This window comes from Hippocampus bargibanti, linkage group LG15 (assembly GCF_051943395.1).
Source record: "Hippocampus bargibanti isolate YZ-2025 linkage group LG15, ASM5194339v1, whole genome shotgun sequence".
NCBI classification, from domain to species: Eukaryota; Metazoa; Chordata; class Actinopteri; order Syngnathiformes; family Syngnathidae; genus Hippocampus; species Hippocampus bargibanti.
The window spans coordinates 1172901-1189645 of NC_142748.1; the positions used below are offsets into that span (position 1 = coordinate 1172901).

The 16745-nt window shown below is 39.7% G+C and overlaps 1 protein-coding gene across 11 annotated transcripts in view; it reads right to left on the minus strand.

Annotated features, from left to right (window-relative positions):
* exoc6 (exocyst complex component 6) overlaps nucleotides 1-16745 on the minus strand; it is a 98001-nt gene that overhangs the window by 19957 nt on the left and 61299 nt on the right. For 8 of the 11 annotated variants that reach the window (XM_089015954.1, XM_089015951.1, XM_089015958.1 and 5 more), the window contains 10 exons: nucleotides 15268-15314; nucleotides 14995-15115; nucleotides 10701-10772; nucleotides 10518-10615; nucleotides 10165-10270; nucleotides 9739-9848; nucleotides 9458-9569; nucleotides 8015-8149; nucleotides 6193-6372; nucleotides 3808-3837 (listed from right to left, as the gene is read on the minus strand). In XM_089015954.1, coding sequence (XP_088872080.1) covers nucleotides 3808-3837; nucleotides 6193-6372; nucleotides 8015-8149; nucleotides 9458-9569; nucleotides 9739-9848; nucleotides 10165-10270; nucleotides 10518-10615; nucleotides 10701-10772; nucleotides 14995-15115; nucleotides 15268-15314 — 1011 coding nt within the window. The remainder of the gene's footprint in view (nucleotides 1-3807; nucleotides 3838-6192; nucleotides 6373-8014; nucleotides 8150-9457; nucleotides 9570-9738; nucleotides 9849-10164; nucleotides 10271-10517; nucleotides 10616-10700; nucleotides 10773-14994; nucleotides 15116-15267; nucleotides 15315-16745) is intronic. The other 3 variants (XM_089015959.1, XM_089015953.1, XM_089015957.1) reach the window with 1 other exon arrangement.

Below are 16745 nucleotides of genomic sequence, written 5' to 3' on the forward strand. Positions count from 1 at the left end.
AGAAAAAGCAATTGAGGAAGGGAGAGTCGAGATGAGGCAAAGACAAAGAAAATGTGGATTGTGAATGCAGTGAGGGAAAAGGTGGAGTAAAGTGGACAAATGGGACAAAAGCAAAAAATACATAAGGGACACAATTACAGTGATACATCAGTCTACCAACACTTTAGCTCATGAACGTTTCGCCTCACCAACGTTGAATTCGCGAGAATATAATCTTGGCATACAAACTAATTTTCGGCGAATGAATACCAAACCACACGGTCGAACAGTGCCACGGTGGCTGATGAACTAGTTTTCATCATCCTTTTCCTTGAGTGCAGACATGCTTTATTATCAAGTGGAGTACTTTTGCTATTATGGGACCGAAAAAGACCCGACCACAGGCTAGTGTTAAACCGAAGAGGTCACAAAAGAAAGAGAAGGAGATCATTAAAAAACATGAACACGGTATGCGTTTGTGTGACTTAGCGTCCCAGTACCAGTATGCTACGTCGACTGTTGCTACGTGTGGCTATGGGTGTTTCTGTGTTGTCTAAGCAACGGTGTTAGGCAATAAAAGAGGTTGCAAAACTTCTGTTTATTTGGATTAACGAAAAGCAGCTAGCAGGGGACATTGTGATTGAGGAAAGAATACATGTTTGCAATCGATTTAATTGATTTGAAAGAATTTATTCCGTGCCATTTTGAGGCAACATTGGAGGGAAATGTCTCACCCAAAATGAGGCAGAAAATGGCCACCGAGATCCTGTGAGGAATTAATCAGCCCGTTTCCACAGGCTGATAATTTCCTTACATGGAGCTTGGACGCCCTCTTCTGGGTCTTTCTGGTGCAACATGAAGTTTTCAGACCAAACAAGCATTGACGTGATGGAAGGACTGCTACAATGTGTCCTTTTTTTTCGGTCAGGGGCATTCCTTCAGTGACGTCACGTACGGACTCGTCACCAACTCAAAAACAAGACTTCCTGAATATTCAGCGCGAGTCTTAAAACGTAAAATTCAGATATATTCCGTGGAATCTTTGTAAAATACGCTCAGTGGAAGTCATTTGAAGTGATTTTACAAATTATGGACGCAACTTGTCGGGGGGCGTCGGTTGTCCTTTAATATTGCACTGAAACTTGATGAGAAGAAAATCGTGACTTGAATCCAAATCGTAATATTTGTCAGAAAAACCTCAATTCAGTCTTCCCGGCCCCCCCAAACAAGTATTCATTTCCACTTCCAAACATCCCAACTTCAAATTTTTCACACTGTTGCTTTGTGTTTCTAGCGAGCTTGCAGCAACATTGACGCTGCAGTAACGACGCCGTTAAGGACCTGGAGTCCCTTTGCATGTAAGCACAGTCGTCGACACGTGCGTATTGAACGGAGACGGTCAAACAAAAGGAGAACACTCACAAAAGAGCAGCTGCGGGTGCCAATTCGCGACCAGACGCTTACAAGCAGACTAACCGACTCCAACGCTTAATGTCTCACTTGGCCGTGCCCCTTACTGGCAAACCCCCAACACACAAATTAAGTTCATAAGGTAATCGCATTTTTTTTTAAGTTTAATTATGTTATTTTTATTTTTATTAAAAAACTTTTTTTTTTGCAGCAGGAATTTGGTTCACAAACTTGGCCATGCAAAAAGTTTAACTTATAAATAAAGGTACAATTGTATATCCATGAATTACAATTTATTTATGAAAAAAAAAATATGAGACATTGATATCACTCCAAACAGAAGTGCAAGATGGGGTGAGCCTTGCTTTTCTTTTGTTGTTTTTGTGTTTTCTTTTGTCACTTTGAGTTGTTGCGCGTCTCTGTTTGTCAATGGATGCTACAGTTTTGTGTTTGCTTTCAACATTTAGCTTAAAGGACAACCGACGTCTCCGGACAAGTTGTGTCCATAATTTGTAAAATGGCTTCAAATGAATTCTACTGAGCGTATTTTACGTTTTAAGACTCATGCTGAATAATCCGGAAGTTTGTTTTTGAGTTGGTGACGAGTCCGTATGTGACGTCACTGAAGGAACGCCCCTGACCGAAAAAAAAAAGGACACATTGTAGCAGTCCTTCCATCACGTCAATGCTTGTTTGGTCTGGAAACCTCATGTTGCACCAGAAAGAGCCAGAAGAGGGCGTCCAAGCTCCATATAAGGAATTTATCAGCCTGTGGAAACGGGCTGATTCATTCCTCACAGGAGCTCGGTGGCCATTTCTGCATCTTTTTGGGTGAGACATTTCCCCCCAATGATGCCTCAAAAGGGCACGGAATAAATTCTTTCATCGATTGCAAACATGTATTATTTCCTCTTCGGAACTATTTGAATCATATTCATAACTGAATGTGTAACAATAAAGCACATTCTCCGAATCTGAAGCCATTGTTTTGATTCACCAGCAATGCAAGACGTCTTGGCGTGATGTCACGAACTGGGGGCGGGACTTTCTGAAAATGCCCAATTTGCAGCTCAATTTTTTTGCAGATTTTGGACACTTTAAGTCATTTTTATTGGTGTTTTGCATTTGAATAAAAATATCATACTGCGTGTTTTGGCTATTTTAGATGCTATAAAACGATTTTCTGATGTCAGTTAGGAAACAAAAGAGTGATGCCGGTTGTCCTTTAATAATAATAATAATACATTTCATTTCTAAGTGTCTTTCAAAACTCTCAAGGTCACTGTACAGTCACAGGAGATGTTTTTCTGTGGGTGAGCAGCGGCAGTCACACGCGGCAGCATTCACTCAACCTGGAAGTAACTCAAAAAGATAGAAAGCAAGCTATCTAGCTAATAGATAGCCAATAGATAGCCAGCTAGACAATTAGCTAGATAACTAATATATAGCCAGCCAGATAGCTAGCTAGCCGGTCAGTTAACTAATAGGTATCAAATAGATAGCGCTTATTTAGTAGAAAATTATGTTTTATGGGGACCTGGGAACAGATTATTGTCATTTTAATGGTTTCCTATGGGAAATTAATGTTTAGAATACACACTTTTCGCCTTACACACACTTTCTGGGAACCATTTAAGTTCATAAGCCAAGGTATCACTGTATAACAAAGCAGAAGACTTCTCAAAGGAAACTTCAGTCCCTGCAATTGTCTAGAAGTAAAGATAGTACAAACAAAAGTGACGAGTAGTGGATGCAAAAAAACTTGGTGCTAATTTTGGCTAGCTTGTAGTAGATGTGCACATTTCACCATGATGTCTCTGAAAAGGACGCTTTGGTCCTCTCCTCTTTCATCTAGAACTGCTTCACACAACAAAGAGTGTTGAATTTTCAGTTCTGAAGAGGAAAGCATACATGTTTGCAATCGATTTAAGAAGTCCTTCCGTGTCAGTTTGAGGCATCTGGACTGCAATGTAGCGTCCCACAAAAAAAAGGCCAAAAAAAAGGCGACCAGCCCCTGTGAAGAATAATTCAGCCCGTTTCCACAGGCTGATAAATTCCTCCCATGGAGCTTGGACTCCCTCTTCTGGCGGCTTTTGGATGCAACACAAGGTTTTCAAACAAAACAGTACAGCAAAATGCATTGACGTGATGGAAGGACGCTACAATGCGTCTTTTCTTATGGTCAGGAGGCGGTCCTTTACTGATGTCACGTACGGACTCGTCACCAACTCAAAAACAAGACTTCCTGAATGTTCAGCGCGAGTCTTAAAACGTAAAATATAGCTATATGCAGTGGAATCTTATTAAAATACGCCCAGTAGAAGTCATTTGAAGCCATTTTACAAATTATGGACACAACTTGTCCGGACGCGTCGGTTGTCCTTTAAACAAGTGAAACAGCCAGAAAGCGATACTCACCGACATCGATGCATGGTCATTGTTGTTATTCTGAGCGGACCCCAAAGCAACCCAAGAAGGACAAGGGGTGTGGAAAAAGGGAAGGAAAGGACAGGAAAAGAAACGCGGCAAGAATAAATGGACAGGAGGAGGAACATTTCAAGTAACACGTTATTGCGTGCTGAAGATAAGTCAAAGTAGTCGAGGAAGAAAACAGGTGGGAAATTATTCATGATTTTTTTTTTTTTTGAGGGGACGTAGATGGCGGCAGTATATACCGTATTTTCCGGACTATAAGGCGCACCACCAATGAATGGTGTATTTTCAAACTTTTTCTATATGTAAGGCGCACCTTCAACTGTCACGGTTTTGCAAGGTGGTGATGGCGGGTGCGGATCCCAAAAAGCAGGCAGGAGGGAGCAGGAGGTGGTTTGACAAATTGTATGAAAATAAAGGTCAGCAGGAACAAAATGTAAAACATCAAAATCATCTGAATGGAAAAAATACAAAGTAGCAAAAGAAGACCAAAAGTAAAAGTCCGCCAAAGTTAAACAAACATGCACAGCATACACAATGCATGCAACAAACATGCAGCAGCAAACAATGAACCGACACCGGATGGTCGTGCCGGGTGTCCTTTTAAGTGTCAGTGATTAAAACGACCAGCACCTGCGAGGCTGCAGGCAGGGCTGACGTCGCTACCCGTTGGTCGCCAATCTGATCGGGACGACCAGCACCTGTGTAGGTGCAGGCGGGGCCGACAGTGCCCCCCGTTGGTCGCCAACCAGATCATGACATGTTTAAAAAAATGAATTTGGGGAAGCCATTAGGATGTTTCACCCCCTCCACATATGACATATAGAACGCACAACACATGAATGAATACCTAGTTTTCAAATCTGAAGTCAATAATAATAATAATAATAATAATAATAATAATAATCTTCAACCCTCTGTATTTATCCGGGCTTGGGACCGGCACAAGAAGACACTGGCTTGTGTCCCCTTGTGGCTACAGAACAAGCAACTCCATGAACTTAATAAAGATGAAGATGCTCAGAAAAGGTTTCAGCACCCTTTGTTTTTCTTAGCAGTTTGTAATGACAAATGATTGTCCATATGTGTTCTATTAACCGTCAACCTAAATTGTGTTTTTGGTAATGATTTCAGGGAAGAGGCTGATTTTGGTCATTCGCGGTCGATCACATCAAGTAAAACAAATACAATAAGAATAAATAAAACACAACATATAGTAAGTCACAAGATTTGTGTACACTGTATCTACATATGCATGTTTTGTACATATCTATCTATCTCTCCGTCCGTCAATAATAAATATAATTTTCAGACCACGGACTAGTGGTAAACTAGTCCGTTTTTAATACATTTTGCATTTTACACTTTGCTGCTGTGAAATGTAAATTTCTCCACTGCGCGACTAATAAAGGCAAATCCAATCCAATTTGTTACTTAAAAGTGTTCCCAGAATATTTTGGCCTTGAAACTTTCAGCAATAAACAAATGTTATTTTTCTCGAGACAAAAACAAGATAAAAACAAGCAAAAAAAAAGGACAATTTTTCTATTTCTAATCATTGTGACAAAAATGGAAAATTATGACGAAATTGAGAAAAAAAAATCCACCTGGCAAAGTAGTTTTAAGAGATGAAACACTGTTTTTATACATGTATATCCCGGCAACTACTTCTTCCACAGGTGGAAATGGAGTCGCAGGCTGCTGACAGTAGTTGCGAGACCTGTTGTGGCTCAATATTACGACACATAAGACGCAGGGTCATCTTTTAAAGAAAATAAAGGATTTTGGGTGCGCCTTATACATCGGAAAATACGGTATTTTAAATGAATAAAAAAATAAAATTACTGGACAGAGGTAGAATATTGGATTTTTGGGGTGAAAGGGCTTAGTGCAAGGATATACAGTAAAGTCTCGTTATATCGATATCGAATATATCGATAGTCCCGGTTATATCGATACTATTTCTATGCACGCACGGAGAAAATTACATGCGCGCAGGGTCGGATATATCGATAGTCCCGGTTATATCGATATTTTTTCGGACTCCCTTGAATATCGATATAACGAGACTTTACTGTAGTTGCAAAAGCATCACAATTATACTAACAAAAAAAAGCTAAAATAGCATAGTTGCAAAAGCTGTCAAGTCAGAAAAGTCTTGCCACGCGTATACTTTTCTGAAAAATCAATACAAGACAATCAATACATTCACATTCTTACTTTTCCCAAAGAAAAATAACAACAGTGGACTTTTTTTTTAGCAAAATGATGCACTGTCAACAAAACTAGACAATCGCTTACGCAACACAAAGTTCCAAAATAATCCAACTATGTTCACACTGTAAAAAAAAAAGTAGAGCCACAACTCACCGGTAGATGTGTGAAGACTTGAAATGTGGATCGTAAGAAATTGATTAGGTCCATGAGATAACCCGAGGCACGTCCGTCAGACTCGGCCATACTCCATTCATAATCTGCCAGCTGGATAAACTCATCAATTTTCTGGTTCAATTTAGTGTAGATTTCTCCTTCTGCAGCATGCCGTGCATCCTGGAATTGTAAAATTCCAAGAGGAAGAATAAAAAAAAATTGGATATCAATTTTGATTGGAACAACAGAAATTCAAAAAAAATATTTCTTCCGTGACGAAAATAAATTACAGTGAGACCTCATCTTACGATCGCTTTAGCTCACGAACTTTTTGTTTTACAAACATTAAATTTGTGACAATATTTTCGGCGGACGAACCAAACCACACAGTGCCACGGTGGCTGGCGAACTAGTTTTCCACACCCCCTTTGAGCGCAGACATGGTTTGTTATCGAGTGGAGTGCTTTTGCTATGATGGGACCAAAAAAAAGACTCTACCACAGGCTAGTGTTAAGCCGAAGAGGACACAAAAGAAAATTACGGTCGAGCAGAAGAAGGAGATCATCGAAAACCACAAACAAGGTCTAAAACAAACAAAATCTAAAACGTTAAAATCATTTGAACAGAAAAATATAAAGTATCAAAAGAAAACCAAGAGTGCAAGTCCGCCAAGGTTAAACAAACACATGCACAGCATACAATTGCATACAAAAGCATTCAACAATGACCCGACAGCGAATGGTCGTGCCGGGAGTCCTTTTGAATGTCACTGATTGGGAAAGACCAGCACCTGCGAGGCAGCAGGCAGGGCTGACAGCACTACCCGTTGGTCGCCAATCCGAACATGGCAGTCCGCCACTGATCGGGGCGACCAGCACCTGTGCAGGTGCAGGCGGGGCCGACGGCGCCACCCGTTGGTCGCCAACCAGATTATGACATCCTTTTTTATGCAAAAAGCTATACTTAAATAAAATGACTTTATTACACAGTACAGTTTATTTCTTTAATTACAGTGAGACCTCAACTTACGAACTTAATTGGTTCCCAGACAGAGTGTGTAAGGCGAAAAGTGTGTATCTCAAAAAAAAAATTCCATAGGAAACCATTAAAATGGGAATAATCCGTTCCCGGGTTTCCATAAAATATACTTTTCAACTAAATAAGCCTTAAAACTACACACAACATACCTTATTCTATGTATAATAAATGTACTATTGTATTGTAATGAAAGAAATACACTGCATTGTGGGGTTTTTTCGGTCCCATCATAGTAAAATTATCAGCAAAAAGCTCCAAGTAGGCGATCGACGTGTGCATTCAATGAGAGGGGGTGTGCAAAGTAGCGCCGGCTGGAGCGCTGTTCGGTCGTGTGCTTCCGCCGAATATCACTCCGCCAGCCGTGGTGGGTGTGTCTTATGAAAATAGTGCTTATTATAAGGTTTAATTTTCATAAATTTGACGTTTGTAAGACAAAATGTTTGGAAGTTGAGATGTTTGTAAGTTGAGGTCTCACTGGATGTTACAATAGCACATTTTTATGCATAAAATAAGTTCTATTTTGTGTAGTTTCAAAGCTTATTTAGTAGATAATTATTTTTTATGGGGACCTGGGAACGGATTATTCTCATTTTTAATGGTTTCTCGGATGGAAAATAAATATTTGGCAGACAAACTCTTCACCTTACACACACTTTCTGGGAACCAACTAAGTTTGTAAGCCGAGGTACCACTGCACAGTTAAAATGTAACTCGTTATGTCCAGTTGGGTTTATACAGTAAAATGTCCAATTTAATCGACTGTGAAAAGATGAGCAAACCTTACCTTGAAAGTAGACAAGCCATAAAGTCTTGTCGTGTGCACCGTTTCGGGAGACACATTGGTGATATTTGTTATAAATTCCTCAAGGTATCTGCAGGCCTGCTCCAGGTGGGTGGTATTGATGATGATCTGGACCAACTTTTAGAGAAAAAAAAAGAAGACAGTCATATTCACACAACTCGAAGGGAGAGAAACACGTGGACTATTTTTTGGTTTATCATTTTGGGGAGGGGCTGATGTCTTGATTTAGCCTCCATATACAGTAAAGTCTCGTTATATCGATATCGGATATATCGATAGTCCCGTTTATATCGATACTATTTCTATGCACGCACGGAGAAAATTACATGCAAACAGGGCCGGGATATATCGATAGTCCCGGTTATATGGATATTTTTTCGGACTCCCTTGAATATCGATATAACGAGACTTTACTGTATATATTTTTTCCCCATCTTCCAAAAAGACAAACCAAACCGGATTCCCGACGATTGGAATGAACACACGGATGCGCGAGCCCTTTTTTCCCATTTTCCTTTCCTAACCTAGCCCCATCCACGGCTGTCTAATAGGATAAAAAAGATAAGGTAAGATAAGGTAAGGTATGGTAAAAAAGATAACATACGATAAGATAAGGGATGCATGCCTTAAGGAGCCCGCAATAAGAAGAAAGGAGCGTCAGCGCAGGGCGCCGATGCGTATGTTGAACTGTTGCGGCTTGGAATTGAAGCGGATTTACGTGGCGCGGGAGATGTGAGACAAGCTACTTCAACGGATGCTACAGCTTTGTGTTTGCTTTCACCATTTAGCTTGTAGCAGACGTGCACGTTTCACCATGATGTCCTTGATCCACTGGCGAAAAGGGCGCTTTGACCCTCTCCTCTTTCATCGAGAACTGCTTCATGTCACAAAGAGGGTACAGCAAGCGCTGAAGAATGAATGACTTTGTGCTGTCATATTATTTGTTATATAGTTTTTTTGACTTCAAGATGGCGCCGTGAGAGTGGCTGCCTTTCCAGCAGCTCCTATATTTTGTTTTTCTACTTCTTTCTTTCCTTTCCTCTTCCTTTCATAACTTTGCTGACGTGAAATATAAATTTATCCACTGCGAGACTAAGAAAGGCTAATCCAATCCAATAAGACAAAATACCCTTTAATAGTCTCACAATGGGAATATTTGCAAAGTATTCGCTGTATTCATATTGGACAATTTTAAGATGTTTTAAATGTACTTTTTTTTATGTAATCTGCCCCCCACCCCTCTTCCTGACTGTTTTCCTTTTACATCTAAAATCTCAGGACGCTCGTCAGCAACCCGCTTGTCATTCAGTCTTCCACCATGTTGGCCATTGTTATCTTGTCCGTGTTCCTCTGAATGTGTTGTAACCCGGAAGTCAATTACTTGTGTGCTTCTTGAATACTCAATAAATCCGATTCTGTTTGTACCTCGGTCAGGCCTATGTGCGGCTTTTTGATGAGGTTTTGCAGACAGCTGCTGAGTGTTCTTGTCAGCAACAGATTGGTTGATTTCCGCAACATGTCATCGATCTCCGTAGAACTGGATAATAAATAAAATAAACACAATTAAAAAAAAAGCATGAGAATTGTGTCAGAACCTTATTTTGAAAATGAGAAATGCATGGCAAAAGTTAAAGTTAGTTTGCTTTGCTACATCACAAGAAAGAAATAATTGTTGGTGTTATTGTTTACACTTCATTGAGATGTACCTGCGGTGAAGCGATTCAGAGAACTTGAGGCTGGCATAAATGAACTCTTTTACTTGCATATATATCTGTGGCACAGACTGGGACATTGGCAGCTTCTTAGGAAAATCCTGCTGCTCATAAGAAAAAAATAATCAAAACAAAAATATACAGTAAAGTCTCGTTATATCGATATCGGATATATGGATAGTCCCGGTTATATCGATACTATTTCTATGCACGCACAGAGAAAATTACATGCAAACAGGGTCGGATATATCGATAGTCTCGGTTATATCGATATTTTTTCGGACTCCCTTGAATATCGATATAACGAGACTTTACTGTAGTTAATGTCAAGTTTGAACACTGTATTGCACGTTTTTCAAAGAAATGTTTCTTTGCGTTATTATTTAATGCACCACAATGACAACATTGAACTATATTTACCTTTTCTATCTCTGCGTCATGAAATGGGAAGCGACTGACTACCAAGTTATATTCGTCGTCTGTTTCCACTGGGATGGGACTGTAGTTGTCCAATTCGAAGATCTCCCTGCGGGAGAAAAAAAAAAAACAATTAGACTATTCTATGGTAAAACACATTTAGTTTAAAATTTGTGCTTCTCATCTTCTAGTTCACTGATTACCATGAATTTCCCAGATAATGATTTTTTTTTTTATGATTATGATTTAATCGTTACTAATTGTCATTTTATTATTCATTCAGAAACATTAGAGACTAAATTAAGGGAACTAATGTTTGAGAGAAGTGGCCAAAATAGAGATACCGAAACACGCACCTGAATACCAATGCCCACTTCTTCAGCAGAGTTTCATTGTACTGATCCCGAACCTCAAAGAGCAGGTCGAACAGCCGATTCACAGGGAAACCAAAACCCTTTGTAATTGTGCAACAAAGAACAACTATTCAAACACATAATGAAGTGAAGAATTTGAATGGGGAAGAGAAACAAAACAACAACCTGTAGTGTGTCCGCAAATATAACAATAAGGTTCTTCAGTTCCAAGACCAGGTCTGGATCCTCACAATATGACTAGGGGACAAAAAAGGATCACATTACATTACATTTGCGTGAATGGTGAAAGCATAGGAATGATATGTAGCGTCAATGAAAAACACATTTTAGTGGAATCTAATTTTAATTGGACTTTCTGGATATTTATTTATCATGTATTAACAGCAACAATTTGTTTGCTGCAATAATTATGGTCCACCACCGCTACCATCAACTGAAATAAAGTGATCTACTTTTCCTCAGTAAGGGTCATGGGCGTGCTGCGGTCAATTCCAGCTGTCTTGCGGCAATATACGTGGGACACCTTGAACACCCAATCGCAGGGCACACATAGACAAACAAACAACCGTCCTCACACGCTCACCTAGCGACAATTCAAAATCACCAATTAACCTGTCATGCATATTGTTGGAATGTGGGAGCAAACCCACACAAGCACAGAGCGGGAATCGAACCCCGCACCTCTGCACTGTTCGGTGGACGAGCTGACCGGTCGCCCACTATTCCGCCCTTTCACACAATTTATCAGAATCAGAATCAAAAAACCTTTATTCGTCCCACAATGGGGAAATTTGCGGTCCACAGCAGCAATTTGAAAGGGGATGGGGTAGGGGAGGGGGCTGAAAGGATAGAAAACAAGATATTCTAAGCATAGCAAAATAAAAATGTCAACTGTATACTGTGAATGTGCAAAACCGTTTCATAAAATTCATTTATGAGGCAAATCTCATGAAAAACTATCTATGTATCCATCTATCCATCCATCCAATATGACTGACTGACAGACAGACAACAGACCAGAGACAGACATACCAGAGACAGACAGACCAGAGACCAGAGACCAGAGACAGACAGACAGACAGACAGACAGACCACAGACCAGAGACAGACAGACCATAGACAGACAGACCAGAGACAGACAGACAGACAGACAGACAGACAGACAGACAGACCACACAGACCAGAGACAGACAGACCATAGACAGACAGACCAGAGACCGGAGGCAGACAGACCAGAGACAGGCAGACCAGAAACCAGAGACAGACAGACCATAGACAGACAGACCAGAGACAGACAGACCAGAGACAGACAGACCAGAAACCAGAGACAGACAGACCAGAGACCAGAGTCAGACAAACTGGAGACCAGAGGGAGAACGGACGGACGGATGGACAGACAGATAGATAAAAAATATTTCAGGAGACAAATTGTACCGAAACTAAATACTTGGAAAGAGTAGAATCAGAAATGTAGTGCACCAGAAATTGAAAAACATTTTAGACAGAATCCCTCCATGTTCCTGCGGTTCCGATTGATTTATGAGCTTTCAAGTAGCACCACTGAGTTCCTTCACCCAAATACAAGGACCCTGTCGAACATGGGAGTCTGTAAATCAAGGAGTGCGATGAACAAAGACTGACATTTGACATGAATGGCACTTTATTTACTTAAGACGCAACGACGGACAAAAAAAAAAAAACAAATTAACTGGGGATTGGAGTGAACAGTAGCAAAATGCAGGACACGTACTGCAATATGTTAGAGTACAGTAGTTTATTTGCGCAGATCCGCATTTTCAGTCATTTCAGGCATGGATGGCCGTAAAGAGAAAAGGCAAAGTCTGATCGCCATAAAATTAATTGAAAATATACTCCCGGAATCTTGCTTCACATAAAACACCATAATTAAATGACATTTCAAGATTAGGGAAATATTTCTTGTGGTTTTACCTTGTAATACAGTAATTGCAAATGTAGAGCTGCCTGTGTCTATCTCCAGAAAAAAGGGCAGCCAGTGGGAGGTTGACCCGGGGCTTTTGTCAAAATCACCTCACACTGTGCGGCCTATTCTCTGGCCTGTTAGCATAATCCTCCTGGTAATTTACAAGTGATTGGAGCTCAGTGGTCAGGAATATACCATCTTCAACTGCTGTTATTGTTGTAATCTGTCTCTCATTAAGGCTCCAATGACCTCTTCTTTGACTGTTTTAACCTTTCTCCTGAGAGTGACATCATTATTGGGTTTGTGGGTACGCTGACCTTTCTGGGTTTTTTTTTTGGGGGGTGGGGGACCTGTTTGGCAGGAAAAGGGTTTGTGAAAGAAGCTTCTTTCATGATAAACAGTTTAACAGAAGACTATTATCTCTACGAACTTGGAATTGACTCATCTGAATTCACAGTCAACTCCCAGATACAGCTGGGTTAATTTGACGATATATATCTTGAAAAAAGATTGATGTCACTTTTCGATCATTATTTTTCTCATCTGCAACAAATTTCCTGTGATAAGAGTCAATGGAAGCTTGATTTGACATAAAAAAAGCACTTAACATGGACAGCTATCATATACAGCAAATAAAGCAGTCACAAAGATAGTACAATGCACACATAGGTGAAACAAGGTGGCCAATATGCAAGATGTATGCATGTGCATATGCATTTGTAAATAGAATATTTTTTATTGAAATGGGCTGAAGAGCTTCAGGTCCACAAAAGTAGTCATTGGACTCTGTCTTATATAGCTGGCTATTTATTAGCTAGCTAGCTTTCTATCTATTTGAGTTACATCCAGGTTGAGTGAAGCTAGCTAGCTAGCTTGTTATCTATCTATCTATCTATCTATCTATCTATCTATTAGCTAGCTAGCTTGTTATGTAGCTAGCTGTAAGCTAGCTAGCTAGCTTTCTATCTATTTGAGTTACTTCCGGGTTGAGTGAACGCAGCCGCGTATGGCTGCAGCTAGTCGCCCACAGAAAAAAAAAACTTATCCTGTGACTGTAAAGTGACCTTGAGAGTTTTGAAAGGCGCTTAGAAATGAAATGTATTATTATTATTTAAAGGACAACCGACGTCACTATTTTGTTTCCTAACTGACATCAGAAAAACGTTTTATAGCATCTAAAATACCCAAAACACACAGTATGATATTTTTATTCAAATGCAAAACACCAATAAAAATGACTTAAAGTGTCCAAAATCCGCAAAAAAATTGAGCTGCGAATTGGGCATTTTCAGAAAGTCCCGCCCCCAGTTCGTGACATCACGCCAAGACGTCTTGCATTGCTGGAGAATCAAAACAATGGCTTCAGATTCGGAGAATATGCTTTCTTGTTACACATCCAGTTACGAATATGATTCAAATAGTTCTGAAGAGGAAAACATACATGTTTGCAATCTATTAAATAATTTATTCCATGCCATTTTGAGGCAACATTGGGGGGAAATGTCTCACCCAAAAAGAGGCAGAAAATGGCCACCGAGCTCCTGTGAGGAATGAAATCAGCCCGTTTCCACAGGCTGATAAATTCATTACATGGAGCTTGGACGCCCTCTTCTGGCTCTTTCTGGTGCAACACGAGGTTTTCAGACCAAACAAGCATTGACGTGATGGAAGGACTGCTACAACGTGTCCTTTTTTTCGGTCAGGGGCGTTCCTTCAGTGACGTCACGTACGGACTCGTCACCAACTCAAAAACAAGACTTCCAGAATATTCAGCACGAGTCTTAAAACATAAAATATAGCTAGATGCAGTGGAATCTTTGTAAAATAGGCTCAGTAGAAGTCATCTGAAGCCATTTTACAAATTATGGACACAACTTGTCTGGAGACGTCGGTTGTCCTTTAATATTCTTATGGTACGCAGTTGCCACTAAGTGACATACTATACAAAACTGTACAGTGAATTATATACATAAATCATTATACTACATCACGAACGTGCAGTGTGAAATTAAAGGTAACAGTGAAAATTAATAAGAAGGATGGGTTACAGTACTTTAATAAAGAATAAACTCACAACAAACAACCCATTATTATTATATTACAAAACTATTTAGCCCCCCTCCCCTAAAATGCCCTTCAAGCCATGCTGGTTAAGCAAAACAGTTTGAATTTGCAGCCTCATCAAAGACACTCGCACATATACACCAAGGGACAATTTACAGTGTTCCATTTACCAGCCATGCATTTTTTGGGAATGTGGGAAGAAACCGGCGTCCCCGCAGAAAACCCACTCTGGCATGGGGAGATCATGCAAATTTCACATAAGAACGACGGGGCTGGAATCGAAGCCGACGAGAAGACCGCCGTGCTAACCAGTTGACCTTTGGGTGGCCATAATGTGATATAAAATGGCCTATGTAGATTTTTTTCTTTCAATAACGCCTAGCACTTCTCCCTGCTAGCGTGTTTGTTTGTATGAGCGGATGTGCGTGTCATTTGGTATGTGTCAAAGCCTACCGAGTGTGTGCGGAGCACAGCGATGATCTTGGCCAGGGCCATATTCCACAGTTCATCAGTGAAAGCTTTGGTCACCAACCCTTGAGTAGCATGGAGGATATGGTCCTCCACAACAAAGAACCTGATTATGCATACACATCAAAGTCCTAGAATGTCATACCAATTTTTTTATATCATCAAAATAGCATCAGTGGTGCATTTTGAGACCGGAAAGAAAATGAAACGTGAAAAATATGTTGCAATTTTCAGGAGTGGAGGGGAAATGCAGCTTACCCAACAATCTGATTGAAGTATCTTCTGTAGCCCTCCACTGTTTCATGCTAGGAACAGAAAAACGATACAAATTCATACATTTGTTTCAAACAAATTATTATAGAAGTACAGGTAACATCCGACTCACGACCGAGTTCTATTCCGACCAAACGGTCGTAAATCGAAATGGTCGTAAGTCGAAATCCATTCAAAATTGAATAGAGACTCAGAGGCTAAATGATTCGCAAACTCCCCCTCTTAAAATGTTAAAATAGGGTCTCGAGGTCGTGGTCGTAAGTACGTGTGGTCGTAAGTCGAGCTGGTCGTAAGTAAGTCGGATGTGACCTGGATATTATAAAGAAATCCAAGATGGCGCCCGTCACAAGCCTTGCATTTTTTTTAGTTGTTTTTGTGTTTTATTTTGTCAGTTTGTGTTGTTATGGATCGTGCGGATCGGATGCGGATTGTTTTTCAGCATTTTTGGCAACAACATTCATCAAGGAGCACAAATACACCAGCACTGTTTTTGATTTGATTTGAATACTTTGAGATCCTGATTTTATTTGTATTTATTTTATTCATGGTGACATTAGAGATTTATTTGAGTTACTTCCGGGTTGAGTGAACGCTGGAGCGTGTGGCTGCCGCTGCTCACCCGCAGAAAAAAACTTATCCTGTGACTGTAAAGTGACCTTGAGAGTTTTGAAAGGCGCTTATAAATCAAATGTATTATTATGATTATGATTATTATTATTTGAATTCTTCACAGTTGTGTCCTAAATCATCAACCTCCATTGAAATGAATTAAAATGCCAGTAATCCGTTCCGTTGAACCCTATCGTGGTGGAAAAAACAACTAATCTAAAAAATAAAATAAAAAACGTATATGTTTTGATGAGTAATGTTGTGGATACTTTAATTTAAAGTGGAAAGTGGGTCATTTACAGATTTGAAATATCAGGAAAAAAAGATTTTCTGAACAAACATAAAAGGATCTTGAAGTATGCCAAATTCATTTGAAGGTGCCATTTTTCTAAGTTATTGAAAAAGTAAAACAAAAAAAAATACTCTGACATCTTTATTTTTTTTTTTTTTTTTTTATACATGGTGACATTAGAGATGTATTTGAGTGACTTCCGGGTTGAGTGAACGCTGGTGTGTGTGGCTGCCGCTGCTCACCCAAAGAAAAAAAACGTATCCTATGACTGTAAAGTGACCTTGAGTTTTGAAAGGTGCTTATAAATGAAATGTATTATTATTATTATTTATAAGATAGTGTGCAGAAAATACTTACAATTGAATTACTGTCTGTGTCTTTGTGTTGTCATATTATGTATTATTTTTTTTGTCCTTTTGACTTCATAATGGTGCTGCGAGAGAGGCTGCCTTGACAGCAGCTCCTGTATTTTGTTTTTCTACTTCTTCTTTTCCTTTCCTCTTCCTTTGCTGTGAAATGTAAATTTCTCCACTGTGAGACTCATAAAGTCTAATCTAATCTA